The following is a 17,364-nucleotide window of genomic DNA, read 5'->3' on the forward strand; positions in this document are numbered from 1 at the left end:
ATACTACCACCACTACAACCACCACAACCGACACTAACACTACCACCACCACTACCACCACAACAACCACAACAACCACAACCACTACCACTCTACCTCAGTTGTCTGACTAAGCGCTGTCTCTCTCTCTCTTAACCACTCACTCTCTCTCTCTCTCTCTGTCTGTTCCATATCCCCTTCCTCCAGGTGACACCCCCCCCCCCCTCGTCCACCCGGCTGACTGCAGCGTCTCTTTACTGGCAGCTCTCTGCCAACCTGACCGACGGTGTCAACTGGACAGGCATCGTCTGTGTCACCCTATGCCAAGGCAACGGGACCCTGAACACTTCTATGGTGTTGGGCCCCAGGGCCGAGAATGGGACCCGGGAGGCTTGCAGCACCACCTGCTCTTCAAAGGAGGTGGAACTGATGGTGGTGGACAGGCAATGTGGGTGTGTCTCAGGGCTCAATGAAGGACTCTGTTGAGATGGTAGGGAGCTCTACAGCCCAAAGCCCCGTTTCACAAAGCATTTTAAGGCTCCATCGTTATTACCACAGAATCCTATTGTTCTAAGATGCACTTAGCCTTAATATGCTTTGGGAAACTGTGCCCAGGTCTCTGTCACCAACACTACAGCTGTACCTGTAGTTAGTACTACATCCACCCATGTCTCTGTCACCAACACTACAGCTGTACCTGTAGTTAGTACTACATCCACCCAGGTCTCTGTCACCAACACTACAGCTGTACCTGTAGTTAGTACTACATCCACCCAGGTCTCTGTCACCAACACTACAGCTGTTCCTGTAGTTAGTACTACATCCACCCAGGTCTCTGTCACCAACACTACAGCTGTACCTGTAGTTAGTACTACATCCACCCAGGTCTCTGTCACCAACACTACAGCTGTACCTGTAGTTAGTACTACATCTACCCAGGTCTCTGTCACCAACACAACAGCTGTACCTGTAGTTAGTACTACGTCCACCAGGGTGCCACCTTTGACTCTGTCCCTGTGTGTGATCTGTGTGATGCTTTCTCTCCTCCTGTGGAATAGAGTAGAGCTGTAGAGTTGTATAATAGTTCATGTAGGTAGATGTCATGTGGAACAGTGGAATCAGTGCAGAGAGAGTTGTGTCATTAGATGTAACCAGTATGTATATGTTATGTTGTACTGAAAGACAGGGTGGAAATATGAATGTTTTGTCATAAAACATGTGAAGGGTTTTTATTCTTTCTATTCTATTAAATCTGAAACTATGGAGATGTTGTCAGAACTTCTGCTTTTTCATTCTGAGTAACTCTTCACATTCAGCATAGATAGAACAAAGAGCCTATATGATACAGATCTAGAATCAGGTTTCCCTCCCAAAATCCTAACTTTAACCATTTGTGGTGGAAATTCAAAACGGACCTAAGATCAGTGTCTTGTGGCAACTTCCCCCTGCACCGCCGGTCACAGAGTGCAAGACATAAGTGTCTCTCCATTTGAAGGCTGTGGGTGCTGTACATTTAGTCAGGATATATGTAGGTTATATGTGAATGTATCCAAAATTGGGACCCTGTGACCCACACATACATCATATAGCATGATATAGAGTCATACCATGTAGTATATTATCACCTCAGTTGAATCACATGTTTAAAACTGATGAACACTGGGAAACAAACATGTTCAGATTAGGAACTAAGGCTGGTTCAAGTCACGTGGTGACCAGTTTCCCCTTCACTGTGGTTGAACGTTTAAAAAATAGTGTCACTACAGTATATCACACAGACGCAGGACAGTGCAGGGAGAAGACACAGCTACAGACGTACATTAAAGTTGAGGTTAGAAGTAGAAGTTACTGTATTTGTGTTAAGATGTCAGAGGGAGTTTATGGAAACTCAGATGGATTTGAAGACGATGAGCCTGATGCAATGAAGAACACAGACATTGATGGCCAATTATATGGCAACGTAGGAGCCTTCAAACCCAGTACAAGAGATGGAGTTGTTGCTTCAGGTAAGATTACACACACGCACACGCACACACACACACACACACACACACACACACACACACACACACACACACACACACACACACACACACACACACACACACACACACACACACACACACACACACACACACACACACACACACACAAATTACACACATTGAACAGGTGATATTAATATATATTGTATTGTTATAGCTTTATTTGTCCCAATCCTGGATGATACAGTAAAACACATTACCAAAGATTACTTTACTTACTTTAACAATTTGTGATTTAGTGCATTTTCAGTGGTGGAAGAGACCCTCTGGAATTGCTGCAGTGTGTCTGGGGCTGCTGTGTGTTCTCTTATTGGCTGGGATCATAGGCCTGTCTGTCTACTGTAAGTTTAGTATGTTGTCACTGAGACTTAAGTAGCCTACTTAATCAACAAAGGTGAGGAAATTACATTTTTAATTAACTCTTCCTTTTTACAGATGGAGTCATTGGTCATCACTACTCAACAGAGAGAGACCAGCTACAGGCCAGTTGCAACAACATGACTGAAGAGAGAAACCAGCTACAGACCAGTTACAACAACATGACTGAAGAGAGAAACCAGCTACAGACCAGTTACAACAACATGACTGAAGAGAGAGACCAGCTACAGACCAGGGTTAGGTTCTATGGTGAGTGGAGTTGATTCATTTCATTTAGTACATAGAAGAGATGTAGTATATTTGTAGACTTTTGAATGCCTGCTGTTCTGATGTGTTCATCTCAGAGAAACCCTGTCTAGCTGGATGGTGGAAGTTTGGCACCAGCTGTTATTATCTCTCCTCCACGATGAACTCAGCTGGGGCCGGTCAGAAGGAGTGCAGAACAATGGGAGGAGAGTTGGTTATTATAAACAGCAGAGAAGAACAGGTAATAGATAATACATTATTAATACTACAATACTACAGTTTCTTTATTATCATCTACTTCTCTGATTAGTATTCAACATGTATAACCAACTGCATTGCAAATGTTCAAATCACTGTCAATTTTTTTAATACATTTCCTCTCAGAAACAAAAGTTTGCATGAAATTATATAAACTCAGCAGAAAAAGAAAAGTCCTCTCACAGTCAACTGTGTTTATTTTCAGCAAACTTATCATGTGTAAATACATATTTCTATGAACATAACAAGATTCAACAACTGAGACATAAACTGAACAAGTTCCACAGACATGTGACTAACAGAAATGGAGTAATGTGTCCCTGAACAAAGGAGGGGGTCAAAATCAAAAGTAACAGTCAGTATCTGGTGTGGCCACCAGCTGCATTAACTTCTTATGGCTGCAGGGGCAGTATTGAGTAGCTTGGATAAAAGGTGCCCAGAGGTGCCCATATTAAACTGCCTGCTCCTCAGTCCCAGTTGCTAATATATCTTCTTTGGGCTGCAGGGGCAGTATTGAGTAGCTTGGATGAAAGGTGCCCATTTCAAACAGCCTCGTACTCAATTCTTGCTCGTACAATATGCATATTATTATTACTATTGGATAGAAAACACTCTCTAGTTTCTAAAACCGTTTGAAATATATCTGTGAGTAAAACAGAACTCATTTTGCAGCAAACTTCCTGACAGGAAGTGGAAAATCTGAAATCGATGCTCTGTTCCAGGGCATCCCTATTCATTTGCTTGATATGTATTAGGATACATGCACTTCATACGCCTTCCACTAGATGTCAATAGGCAGTGAGAGAAGAAATGGAGTGTATAGCTTGATCTGAGGTCAAATCAGAGCTCTTGGCATGACGTGACACCAATTTCCTGTTTTCTGGAAGGCGCGAGAAGGAACCGGGGATTGCCTTCTGAAAAGCTATCGTTATAGACGGCTACTATCTCCGGCTCTGATTTTATTTGATAAATGTGACAATATCATCGTAAAGTATGTTTTTTCAATATAGTTTTATCATATTATTGAATTTTTTTCGGGAGGTTAGGCGTGTTGCGTTCTCAGCGTTTGTTCAGGAAGGAGAGCTTCGCGCCACTTGGCTAGTGTGCTTGCTAATTCAAGAGGGAAAAATGCCATTCTAAAACCAAACAACGATTGTTCCCGACAAAGGACCCCTTGTACAACATTCTGATGGAAGATCATCAAAAGTAGGACCCATTTATGATGTTATTTCATATATCTGTCGAACATGTGTACTATTAGTGTGCGCCCAGATTTTGGGCGCTCTCTCGCCATAACGTAAGCTGCATGTCGTAATGAAGTTATTTTTAGAATTCTAACACGGCGATTGCATTAAGAACTAAGCTATCTTTAATTTGCTGTCCAACATGTATTTTTTAGTAACGTTTATGAATAGTTATTTGATTAGATTAGGTGCCTCTCCAAGATTTCTCCGGACATTGTTATTGCATTTTGCCTAGTATTCACATTGTATAACCACGATTTGTGCCGCTAAATATGCACATTTTCGAACAAACAATATATGTATTGTGTAATATGATGTTATAGGACTGTCATCTGATGAATTTTGAGAAGGTTAGTGAAAAAATGTATATCTTTTGCTGGTTTATTCGTTATCGCTACTGTTGGCTTGAATCAATGCTGTTGTGTTTTTGGCTATTGTGGTAAGCTAATATAATGCTATATTGTGTTTTCGCTGTAAAACACTTAAAGAATCGGAAATATTGGCTGGATTCACAAGATGTTTGTCTTTAATTTGCTGTACACCATGTATTTTTCATAAATGTTTTATGATGAGTATTTAGGTATTTCAATTTGGTCTCTGTAATTGTTCTAGCTGCTTCGGTGCTATTTCCGATTGTAGCTGCAATGTAAAACTATGATTTATATCTCAAATATGCAGATTTTTCGAACAAAACATAGATTTATTGTATAACTTGTTATAAGACTGTCATCTGATGAAGTTGTTTCTTGGTTAGTTTGGTTGGTTCTTGGTTAGTTAGGTTGGTTTTGTGAAGGCTACCTGTGCTGTGAAAAATGTCTGTGCTTTTTTGTATTTGGTGGTGAGCTAACATAAATATACGTGGTGTTTTCGCTGTAAAACATTTTAAAAATCGGACATGTTGGCTGGATTCACAAGATGTGTATCTTTCATTTGCTGTATTGGACTTGTTAATGCGTGAAAGTTAAATATTTCTAAAAAATATCTTTTGAATTTCGCGCCCTGCACTTGGACGGGCTGTTGTCATAAGTGTACCGGCACCGCCCTGCAGCCATAAGAAGATATGCATATTATTATTCATATTAGATAGAAAACACTTTGAAGTTTCTAAAACTGTTTGAATGATGTCTGTGAGTATAAAATAATTCATATGGCAGGCAAAAACCTGAGAAAAAATCCAAACAGGAAGTGGGAATTATGAGGCTGGTCGATTTTCAACCAAGATCCTATTGAAATCACAGCGAGATATAGATGAGTTTGCACTTCCACTACAAGTCAACAGTCTGTGGAACTTTGTCTGATGCCTCTACTGTGAAGGGGGGCCGAATGAGAGGGGAATAAGTCAGGTCTGCCATGACCTGACCATGCTCTAACCATGCGCGTTCACATGAGAGGGAGCTCTGTTCCATCGCTCATCTGAAGTCAATGTAATTCTCCGGTTGGAACGTTATTCAAGATTTATGTTAAAAACCTTCTAAAGATTGATTCAATACATCATTTGACATGTTTCTACTGACTGTTACGGAACTTTTGGACATTTCGTCAGCTTTTAGTGAACGCGCTTAGTGACTTTGGATTTGTTTACCAAACGCGCAAACAAAAGTAGCTATTTGGACATAAATGATGGACATTACCGAACAAAACGAACATTTCTTGTGGAAGTGGGAGTCCTGGGAGTGCATTCCGGCGAATATCAGCAAAGGCAAGTGTAGATTTATAATGCTTTTTATGAGTTTTGTTGACTGAACAATTTATCGGGTAACTGTATTGTCAGGTTTTGGCCAAGACTGTTCGGGTTTTGGTCACTAGATGTCCCCATTGCACCTTTTTTGTACCTTTTGTTTTTCTTGCTCTAATTATTGTTTGCACCTGTAGGTCATTCCCTTGTTAGTATTTAAACCCTGTGTGTTCCTCAGTTCCTTGCTCAGTGTTGTAAGTTAGCACCCAGCCCCAGCCCAAGCCTTGTTTTATATAGATATTTCTCTTGTTGGATTTTCCAGAGGTTCTCTGGTTTAGTTCTTGTGTATTATTTGAGTAGTCTTTTGAGGTTTGTTTTTCCCTGCTGTTTTTTACCACTTTGTGGAGTTTCTTTTGTATTTTGGAGGATTTCCATTTTGTGCCTCTTGGCTTTATTTTTGGACATTGTGGATTTAGTTTCTTTGCCTGAAGATTTTGTTCTTTAACTTCTTGCAACTATAGGGGGTGCTGTTCCGCATTAGCATATTTGGGTCTCCAAATTAAACTGCCTCGTGCTAAATTCTTGATCGTACAATATGCATATTATTGTTATTATTGGATAGAAAACACCTTCTAGTTTCTATAGAAGTTGGAATTTTGTCTCTGAGTGGTACAGAACAATTTCTACAGCACTTTTCATGACAGGGTTCAGATTTCAGAAATTTTTACCTCTGATCTGGAGTCTGTTTTTAAGGCGACAGTGAATGCTATGAAGAAACCGACACTGCCTACGTCTTCCTCTGGGTGTCTGTACGTCATCACGTTTTCAATGAACTCGATGGGACATTCACAGCCATTATAAATGACCAAAATGTATAGAGACCGCCCTTTCTCGTCGTGCGCCTGAAGCGTGAAGGCCATCGGACTTGCCTCGTTCCAAATCGTTTTTTAGAGTGATATTTCTCCGGTCATGTTTTCAGTCGTTATAGTTGTTAAAAACATCATAATGTAGTTAATTTGAACCGTTTTATAGCAATTTATATCCGTTTAGTGCGATTCTGAGGAATTTATTTGTCGTGCACTTTCTAGCTTTGGGAACGTTTCGGGGTGTCGGTCGTTGGTGGTGGACATTTCGAAGGACAGAGGACATCTATCGACCAAAAGACGTTTATAACATAGAAAGGATACATTGCCCAAGAATATGATGGAAGAACAGCTCAAAGTAAGCAATATTTAATATGATAAACCGTGTTTCTGTCGAAATATTTTAAACGCATATTTCGCCATTTTGTTTGGTATAGCTTCACCTGGCGAACCCTGTATTGAAAAGTAAGGATAATTTTAAAAATGTAAATCAGCGGTTGCATTAAGAACTAATTTGTCTTTCGATTCCTGTCTACCCTGTATTTTTTAGTCAAGTATATGATTAGCTTTCAATTAAACTAGATCACTCTGATAGATGACGTCAGACATATTGAGGCTTGATTTCCTAGTATTTTTATTGTGTAACCACGGTTTTGTATGGCTAAATATGCACCTTTTCGAACAAACTGTATATGTATGTTGTAAAATGATGTTACAGGAGTGTCATCGGAAGAATTCTGAGAAGGTTAGTGAAAAAATTAATATCTTTTGGCGGTGATTACGTTATAGCGCTCTTTGGCTGGAATCGATGCTCTGGTAACGTTTGCACATGTAGTATGCTAACTTATCGATTTATTGTGTTTTCGCTGAAAAACGCTTAGAAAATCTGAAATATGGTCTGAAATCACAAGAACTGGGTCTTTCCATTGCTATGCTTTGTCTATTTTTATGAAATGTTTTATGATGAGTAAATTGGTCATACACGTTGCTCTATCTAGTAATTCTAGTGGATTTGTGATGGTCGGTGCAATTGTAAACTGTGATTTCTACCTGAAATATGCACTTTTTTCTAACAAAAACTATCCTATACCATGAATATGTTATCAGACTGTCATCTGATGGTTTTTTTTATAGGTTATTGGCTATCAATATCTTAGTTGAGCCGAATTGGTGATAGCACCTGAAGGAGTAAGAAACTGATGGAGTTAGAATAGTGGTGTATTTTGCTAACGTGTTTAGCTAATAGATTTACATATTTTGTCTTCCCTGTAAAACATTTTAAAAATCTGAAATGGTGGCTTTATTCACAAGATCTGTATCTTTCATCTGGTGTCTTGGACTTGTGATTTAATGATATTTAGATGCTACTATCTACTTGTGAAGCTATGCTAGCTATGCTAATCAGTGTGTGGGGGGTGGGGGGTGCTCCCGGATCCGGGGTTAGTAGCCGTGAAAGGTTAATTAAACCACCATCTCTAGTACTGCTGTGTCTGCCTCATCTTCTGGGTTCTGACGATTATTAGTGACTGTTTCTCGCACCGGGTCCTGACAGAAACACTGAGCCATTATAATGAACCCAGAGGCAGCCAGTACCCAGGATCTTTTTTCCATGCTGTCCCACCACGGGGGGACTGTCCAACGCCACGAAGCTGCTCTGGTTCAGCAAGAGGCCTTAATGGCTAGACATTCTCAACTTCTGTCAGAGATGCTGACTTCCATAAAGCAGATTTCGGATCGACTTTCCCCGGCAACCACTTCTGCTCCAGTTCATCCGATTCAAGTGCCCCTGGCAGTTAACCCCCTGGCTGAACCTCGTCTGCCGCCTCCCCAACGGTTCTCAGGGGATCCGAGTGTTTGTAAGGGGTTTTTCACCCAATGTTCTCTCTCCTTTGAGCTGCAACCATCGTCGTTTCCCACCGACCGGTCCAAGATAGCATATATCATCACCCTGCTGTCGGAAAAAGCCCTAGCCTGGGCTACTGCTGTGTGGGATGCCCAAAGTCCCTGCTGTGCCAGCTACTCTACCTTTGCTGAAGAATTCAAGCGAGTGTTTCAAGGTCCTACCAACGGCCCTGACTCAGCCAAACAGCTCCTGACTCTCCGCCAAGGTCGGCGCAGCGTGACGGACTATGCCATCCAGTTCCGCACTGTGGCAGCAGCAAGTGGCTGGAACGACGAGGCGCTCACAGTGTGTTTTTTGAAGGGTCTTTCTGACACCATCCAAGATGAACTGGCCACTCGGGAACCACCGGACAACCTCGAGTCCCTTATCAAGTTGGCTTCACGCATAGACCAGCGTCTGAGAGAGAGAGAACTCAACCGTAGACCGCTCACCCTAGCTCCTATCGGTTCCAGCTCCGAGTCTCCACCTTTATCCTCGCTGGCTCCACCAGAACCCATGCAGGTTGGACGCATCTCCCAGGCTGAGAGAGACCGCCGGATGAGGGAGCGATGCTGTCTATATTGCGGCAAACCGGGCCATTTCCGCTCCACGTGTCCCGGGCTCCAGGGAAACGCACTCTCCCGTGCAGGCCTGGGAGGACTGTAACGGGAAACATAACCTCCTCCCATCCATCCAACTCCCGCCTGCTCATTCCAGTTACCCTTTCCTGGGACGACCACGAGTTTTCTCTTCAAGCCTTGGTAGACTCTGGAGCCGCAGGTAACTTCATGGATGGAGTCTGGGCGAAGGAGAATGGCGTTCCTTCTGAACCTCTAAGTGACCCCATAAGGGTTACTACGTTGGATAGAAGCCCTTTGGGATCTGGACTTGTCACTCGTGCCACTACCCCCTTGCGACTTTCAGTTTCCCAACACCAGGAAGTGATGAACTTTCATCTGATCTCCTGTTCCGAGTTCCCTCTCGTCCTTGGTTATCCCTGGCTTCACAGCCATAACCCTCACATCGACTGGTCTGTGGGCACTATCAAGCAGTGGGGTCCTACGTGCCAAGGCACTTGTATCTTCCCGAGTTCCCAGAGTTCCCCTTCCGAGTCTCTAGAATCCATCGACCTGTCCCGAGTTCCCGAGTGTTACCATGACCTCAAACTGGTATTTAGCAAACAGAGGGCCACCAAACTACCACCCCATAGACCTTACGATTGCACCATCGACCTGTTGCCGGGGACCTGCCCTCCCAGGGGTCGGATCTTTTCCCTTTCTCCTCCAGAACGAGCTGCTATGGATACCTACATCAAGGACGCTCTGGCAGCAGGCCTCATGCGTCCATCTACCTCGCCGGCGGGAGCAGGGTTTTTCTTTGTGGCCAAGAAAGACGGTGGATTACGACCTTGCATCGACTACCGAGGACTCAATGCCATAACCGTCCGTAACCGCTACCCGCTACCCCTTATGGCCACAGCCTTTGAGCTGCTCCAGGAAGCAGTTGTCTTCACTAAGCTTGACCTGCGGAACGCATACCATCTTGTGCGGATCAAACCCGGGGACGAGTGGAAGACCGCTTTCAACACGCCTACTGGTGACTACGAATACTCGGTGATGCCCTTCGGCCTGACCAACGCTCCGGCTGTGTTCCAAGCGCTCATAAACGATGTGCTTAGGGATATGCTTAACATCTTTGTGTTTGTTTACTTGGATGACATCCTCATCTTTTCGAGCTCCCTTCAAGAACACACTAAGCATGTCAGACAAGTGCTCAAATGCCTCCTAGACAGCCATTTGTACGTTAAGCCGGAAAAGTGTGAATTCCATTCCTCTCGAGTACAATTCCTGGGATTTATAGTGGAACCCGGTCGAGTCCAGATGGACCCCAAGAAGGTAGGGGCGGTAGCGGATTGGCCCACCCCCAAGTCCGTTAAGGAAGTTCAGCGTTTCCTGGGCTTCACCAACTTTTACCGCTAGTTCATCAAGAACTTCAGCTCGGTGGCAGCCCCTCTCTCAGCTGTAACCAAGGGTGTCAACACAAGGTTTCTGTGGGGAAGAGAAGCTGAGACGGCCTTCCAAGGACTCAAGCAGCGCATCCTCTCTGCTCCCATCCTGACACTACCAACGGCGGATGAACCTTTTGTGGTGGAGGTAGACGCATCAGAGGTTGGGGTTGGAGCTGTCCTGTCTCAGAGGGGTGAAGACAAGAAGCTTCATCCTTGCGCCTTCTTCTCTCACCGGCTTACCCCGGCCGAGAGGAATTACGATGTGGGGGATCGTGAACTCCTAGCGGTTAAGATGGCATTGAAGGAATGGAGACACTGGCTCGAGGGGGCTTCTCAACCGTTTCAAGTGCTTACGGACCACAAAAATCTGGAGTATATCCAGCAGGCGAAGCGGTTGAACTCCAGACAAGCTCGATGGTCTCTTTTCTTCAGACGATTTCAGTTTATCCTCACCTATAGACCCGGGTCGAAGAATCTCAAACCGGACGCCTTGTCACGAATCTACTCTCCTGCCATTCGAGAAGATACTGACATGACTGTCCTTCCGGCCGCTAAGATCGTGGCTCCGATCTCGTGGCAAGTGGAGGATACTGTGAAACAAGCTCAAGCCATCGAACCGGGCCCTGGAGGAGGTCCTGCTAATCGGTTGTTTGTTCCCAAGGCAGCAAGGTCCCAAGTCCTTCTGTGGGGGCACTCCTCTCGCCTCACCTGTCACCCGGGCGTAGGTCGCACCTTGGAGTTCATCCAGCGTAAGTTCTGGTGGCCCACCATAAAAGAAGACGTTGCCACTTTCGTCAAGGCCTGTTCCGTGTGCTGCCAGGGCAAATCTTCTCACCTCCGCCCTCAAGGACTCCTTCACCCTCTATCTATTCCCCACCGACCCTGGTCCCATATCTCGTTGGACTTTATTACTGGCCTTCCTCCGTCCCATGGTAATACTACGATCCTAGTCATCATCGACAGGTTTTCTAAGGCGGCCAGGTTTGTTCCCTTGACCAAATTACCTTCTGCCAAGGAAACAGCTGAGTTGGTGATTAACCATGTGTTCCGAGTCTTTGGGATTCCGCAAGATATGGTTTCCGACAGAGGTCCCCAGTTCGCCTCAAGGTTTTGGAAGGCCTTCTGCCAACTCATAGGGGCCACGGCCAGTTTATCTTCAGGGTACCATCCGGAGTCCAATGGCCAAACTGAGAGGATGAATCAGGAGCTGGAAACCACCCTCAGATGCATGGTTTCCAACAACCCGTCCACATGGTCATCCTTCATTGTTTGGGCCGAGTACGCGCACAACACCTTGTGCTCCTCCTCCACTGGTATATCCCCGCATGAGTGTCAGTTTGGCTATGCGCCTCTTTTGTTCCCGGACCAGGAGGCAGAAATCAGAGTGCCTTCAGCCTCGAGGTTCATCAGACGCTGTCGGCTTACGTGGAAGAAGGCACGTCTTAATCTTCTGCGTTCCTCTCAGCAGTACCAACGACAAGCCAACAGACGTCGCCGTCCCGGTCCTACCCTGTACCCCGGCCAGAGAGTATGGCTCTCAACTAAGAACTTACCACTACGGGTGGAGTCTCGCAAGCTGTCCCAGAGGTTCATCGGTCCAATTAAGATTGCCAGGAGAGTCAATCCCGTTACTTTTCGCCTGCACTTACCCAGATCCCTTAAGATCAATCCAACATTTCACATTTCTTTATTAAAACCTGTTGTTTTTTCTCCCCTTATCCCGGCAGGCAGATCTCCCCCTCCGCCCCGTGTCATCGGTGGCCAGTCGGCTTATACCGTCCACCGGATACTGGATTCCCGCCGGGTGCAGCGGTCCTGGCAGTATCTGGTGGACTGGGAAGGCTACGGTCCCGAGGAGCGCTCCTGGGTTCCTGCCAAGGACATACTGGACCCTGACCTCATTCGTCAGTTCAGCACCCTCCACCCTGAGAAGGCTGGTAGGAACGTCAGGAGCCGTTCCTAGGAGGGGGATTCTGTCAGGTTTTGGCCAAGACTGTTCGGGTTTTGGTCACTAGATGTCCCCATTGCACCTTTTTTGTACCTTTTGTTTTTCTTGCTCTAATTATTGTTTGCACCTGTAGGTCATTCCCTTGTTAGTATTTAAACCCTGTGTGTTCCTCAGTTCCTTGCTCAGTGTTGTAAGTTAGCACCCAGCCCCAGCACAAGCCTTGTTTTATATAGATATTTCTCTTGTTGGATTTTCCAGAGGTTCTCTGGTTTAGTTCTTGTGTATTATTTGAGTAGTCTTTTGAGGTTTGTTTTTCCCTGCTGTTTTTTACCACTTTGTGGAGTTTCTTTTGTATTTTGGAGGATTTCCATTTTGTGCCTCTTGGCTTTATTTTTGGACATTGTGGATTTAGTTTCTTTGCCTGAAGATTTTGTTCTTTAATTAAACCACCATCTCTAGTACTGCTGTGTCTGCCTCATCTTCTGGGTTCTGACGATTATTAGTGACTGTTTCTCGCACCGGGTCCTGACATGTATGGCTTGCTTTTGTGGCTGAACGCTGTTTTCAGATTATTGAATATTGTGTTTTGCCGTAACGCTTTTGGAAATCTGACAAAGCGGTTGAATTAAGAACAAGTGTATCTTTAATTCTATGTAAAACATGTATTTTCATCAACGTTTATGATGAGTATTTATGTTATTTGACGTGGCTCTCTGCAATTTCTCCGGATATTTTGGAGGCATTTCTGAACATGGCGCCAATGTAAACTGAGGTTTTTGTATATAAATATTAACTTTATCGAACAACACATATATGTATTGTTTAACATGAAGTCCTATGAGTGTCATCTGATGAAGATCATCAAAGGTTAGTGATTAATGTTATCTCTATTTATGCTTTTTGTGACTCCTATCTTTGGCTGGGAAAATTACTGTTTGTCTGTGATTTTGCGGTGACCTAAAATAATCGTTTGTGGTGCTTTCACTGAAAAGCCTATTTGAAATCGGACACTTTGGTGGGATTAACAACAAGATTACCTTTAAAATGGTATAAGATGCATGTATGTTTGAGGAATTTTAATTATGAGATTTCTGTTGTTTGAATTTGACGCCCTGCACTTTCACTGGCTGTTGTCATATCGATCCCGTTACCAGGATTTCAGCCATAAGAAGTTAAGTACTGCAGCGCATCTCCTCCTCATGGACTGCACCAGATTTGTCAGTTTTTGCTGTGAAATGTTACCCCACCCTTCCACCAAGGCACCTGCAAGTTCCCTGATATTTCTGGGGGGAATGGCCCTAGCCCTCACCCTCCGATCCAACAGGTCCCAGACGTGCTCAATGGGTTAGAGATCCGGGCTCTTTGGCAGAACACAGACATTCCTGTCTTGAGGGAAATTACACACAAAACGAGACGTATGTGTCACGCCCTGACCTTAGAGAGCCTTTTTATTTCTCTATTTGGTTAGGTCAGGGTGTGATTTGAGGTTGGCATTCTAGTTTCTATATTTCTTTGTTGGCCGGATATGGTCCCCAATCAGAGGCAGCTGACTATCATTGTCTCTGATTGGGGATCATACTTAGGCAGGTTTTTTTCCCACCTTCAGTTGTGGGATCTTGTTTTCTGTTTAGGTTCTTAGCCTTACAGAACTGCTTTGATGTCATCAATAAAAAGACGATGTACGCCTACCACGCTGCGCCTTGGTCCACTCCTTCTACAAACGGGAGCCGTAACAGAAGATCCCACCAACAACGGACCAAGCAGCGTGCCCCGGAGTGGAGGACATCATGAACATGGGAGGAGGTAATGGCAGGGCATGAGAGCCTGCCGTGGAAACAGGCAGAAGGAGCGAGTGAGGAACGGCGGAGATACCAGGAGTCACGGCAAGGACGGAAGCAAGAGAGGTAGCCTCCCCCAAAAAATGTGGGGGCGGCACACGGGTTGGCGAGCGCAGCGAGCGGAACGAATGGAACTAAGGGGCGAATGAGAACCAACTCCCTGTAAACACAATGAGGAGTTGGTCACGGTTCAAGTGCCACGTTTTCCGGTTCTGTGCACCGTGCCTTCAGTGCGCATCCACATCCCGGTGCGCTCTGTGCAAGCTCCCCGCAGTTGCCGTGCTAGAGTGGGCATTCAGCCAGGACGGATTGTGCCGGCTCAGCGCTCCTGGTCTCCGGTGCGTCTCTTCAGCCCAGGATATCCTGCGCAAGCTCTACGCACGGTATCCCCAGTTCACCAGCACAACCCAGTGCGGCCTGTGCCAGCTCGCCGCACTTGCCGTGCTACAGGGGTATTCAGCCAAGACGCGTTGTGCCAGCTCTACGCTCCAGACCTCCAGTGCGCCTCCACGGCCTAGTATATCGTACACCGGCTATACGCACTATGCCTCCAGCGCGCCTTCTTAGCCCAGTGCGTCCTGTGCCAGCTCTCCACACTCACCGAGCTAAAGTGGGTATCCAGCCAGGACGCGTTGTGGCAGCTCCACGTACCAGGCTGCCAGTACGTCTCCTCAGTCCGGTGAGACCTGTTCCGGCTCCATGTACGAAGCCTCCAGTGATGATCCATGGCCCGAAGCCTCCAGTGATGATCCATGGCACGAAGCCTCCAGTGATGATCCATGGCCCGGAGCCTGTAGTGATGATCCATGGAACGAAGCCTCCAGTGATAATCCATGGCCCGAAGCCTCCAGCGATAATCCATGGCACGGAGCCTCCAGCGATAATCCATGGCCCGGAGCCTCCAGCGACGGTCCCCCGACCGGAGCCTGCAGCGACGGTCCGCAGTCCCGAGTCTCCATCGATGGTCCTCTGTCCGGAGTCTCCAGCGACGGTCAGCAGTCCGGAGCCTCCAGCGATGATCTGCAGTCCAGTGTTTCCAGCGAGGAGCTGCAGTCCAGAGCCTCCAGCGGGGGTTCCCAGTCCAGAGCCTCCAGCGACGATCTGCAATCCAGAGTTTTCAGCGACAAGCTGCAGTCCAGAGCCTCCAGCGGGGGTTCCCAGTCCAGAGCCTCCGGCGACGATCTGCAGTCCGGAGCCTCGAGCGGCGGTTCCCAGTCCAGAGCCTCCGGCGACGATCTGCAGTCCGGAGCCTCGAGCGGTGGTTCCCAGTCCAGAGCCTCCGGCGATGATCCACGGTCCGGTTCCTCTGGCAAAGAACCATGGTCCGGAGTCTCCGGCGACGATCCCACGGTCCGGTCCCACAGAAGCGGAGGGATCAGCTTACGGAGCGGGGGCTACATCCCGAACCGGAGCCACCACCGAGGATAGATGCCCACCCAGACCCTCCCCTATTGAGTCAAGTTTTGTGGCCGGAGTACGCACCTACTTGGGGAGGGGGGTACTGTCATGCCCTGACCATAGAGAGCCTTTTTATTTCTCTATTTGGTTAGGTTAGGATGTGATTTGGGGTGGGCATTCAAGTTTATATATTTCTTTGTTGGCCGGGTATGGTTCCCAATCAGAGGCAGCTGACTATCGTTGTCTCTGATTGGGGATCATACTTAGGCAGCCCTTTTTCCCACCTTCAGTTGTGGGATCTTGTTTTCTGTATAGTTTCTTAGCATTACAGAACTGTGCGCTTTCGTTATTTTGTCTTTGTTGTTTTGTTTTGGTGTCATCAATAAAAAGACGATGTACGGCGACCACGCTGCGCCTTGGTCCACTCCTTCTACAAACGAGAGCCGTAACAGTATGCCTGGTGACATTGTCATGCTGGAGGGTCAAGTCAGGATGAGCCTGCAGGAAGGGTACCACATGAGGGAGGAGGATGTCTTCCATTGCCTGCAATGACAACATGCTCAGTCCGATGATGCTGTGACACACCGCCCCAGACCCTCCACCTTCAAATCGATCCCACTCCAGAGTACAGGCCTCAGTGTATGTTCATTCCTTCGACGATAAACGCAAATCCGATCATCAACCCTGGTTAGAAAAAAATGTGACTCGTCAGTGAAGAGCACTTTTTGTCAGTCCTGTCTGGTCCAGCGACGGTGGCGACGTTAATGCCGATGATATCTGGAGAGGATCTGCCTTACAACAGGCCTACAAGCCCTCAGTCCAGCCTCTCTCAGCCTATTGCGGACAGTCTGAGCACTGATGGAGGGATTGTGCGTTCCTGGTGTAACTCGGGCATTTATTGTTGCCATCCTGTACCTGTCCTACAGGTGTGATGTTCCGATATACCGATCCTGTGCAGGTGTTGTTACACGTGGTCTGCCACTGCGAGGACAGTCAGCTGTCTGTCCTATGGGTTGAAGAAATATATAAATTATATTTTATACATCATTTAGAAGATTTTTTCTTCTAATACATAATTGTATATGAAAACAAACAATTAAATATTGACCTCCATCCCTATATTGTCACAAAAATCACAATGAAACCTGCAGTGGAACCAGTGCTGTCAGTCACAGCACACCCATGGCACATCGGACTCACACTCCTGTGGGGAGCTTGCAAGCAGATAACGCTCTCAGCAGCGAGCACTGCAGGTGGTGTCTTGTTTTATTAAAAATTATAATTAAATTGATTAACATGGTTTATAAATGTAGAAGTACTGCAGCAATACTAGTAATTGACACAACTGAGAGAGAAAAACAACCAGATGATGAAGTACCTGAGGGTGGAGCCATGGGTGGAGTGACAGAGGTGGCTGCTGGAGCTGTTCTCTTCCTTTTCTGTGCTGCAGAGAGAAACAGTCGTGTCAGACAGAGCATGTTTCATGAAAACAATTTTCTACTTTTTACATCAATACCTTTGAAAGAAGCTGCAGAAGTTTTGGAGGAGGTGGACATGCCTTGAGAGCTGGTGCTATGGACTGTAGATATGTAAAGAGAAACA

General features: G+C 46.0%; 1 protein-coding gene across 1 annotated transcript in view; it reads left to right on the forward strand.

The window, feature by feature from the left end:
• The first annotated feature begins 1,402 nt into the window (after positions 1–1,402).
• The window catches only part of LOC139579346 (uncharacterized), an 18,753-nt gene continuing 2,791 nt past the window's right edge, over positions 1,403–17,364 (forward strand). Inside the window, exons 1-4 of the mRNA XM_071407917.1 lie at positions 1,403–1,985; positions 2,264–2,365; positions 2,460–2,651; positions 2,747–2,889. Of these exons, the coding sequence (XP_071264018.1) occupies positions 1,619–1,985; positions 2,264–2,365; positions 2,460–2,651; positions 2,747–2,889 (804 nt within the window). The 5' untranslated portion in view covers positions 1,403–1,618. The remainder of the gene's footprint in view (positions 1,986–2,263; positions 2,366–2,459; positions 2,652–2,746; positions 2,890–17,364) is intronic.

This window comes from Salvelinus alpinus, chromosome 6, assembly GCF_045679555.1.
Source record: "Salvelinus alpinus chromosome 6, SLU_Salpinus.1, whole genome shotgun sequence".
Taxonomy (NCBI): domain Eukaryota; kingdom Metazoa; phylum Chordata; class Actinopteri; order Salmoniformes; family Salmonidae; genus Salvelinus; species Salvelinus alpinus.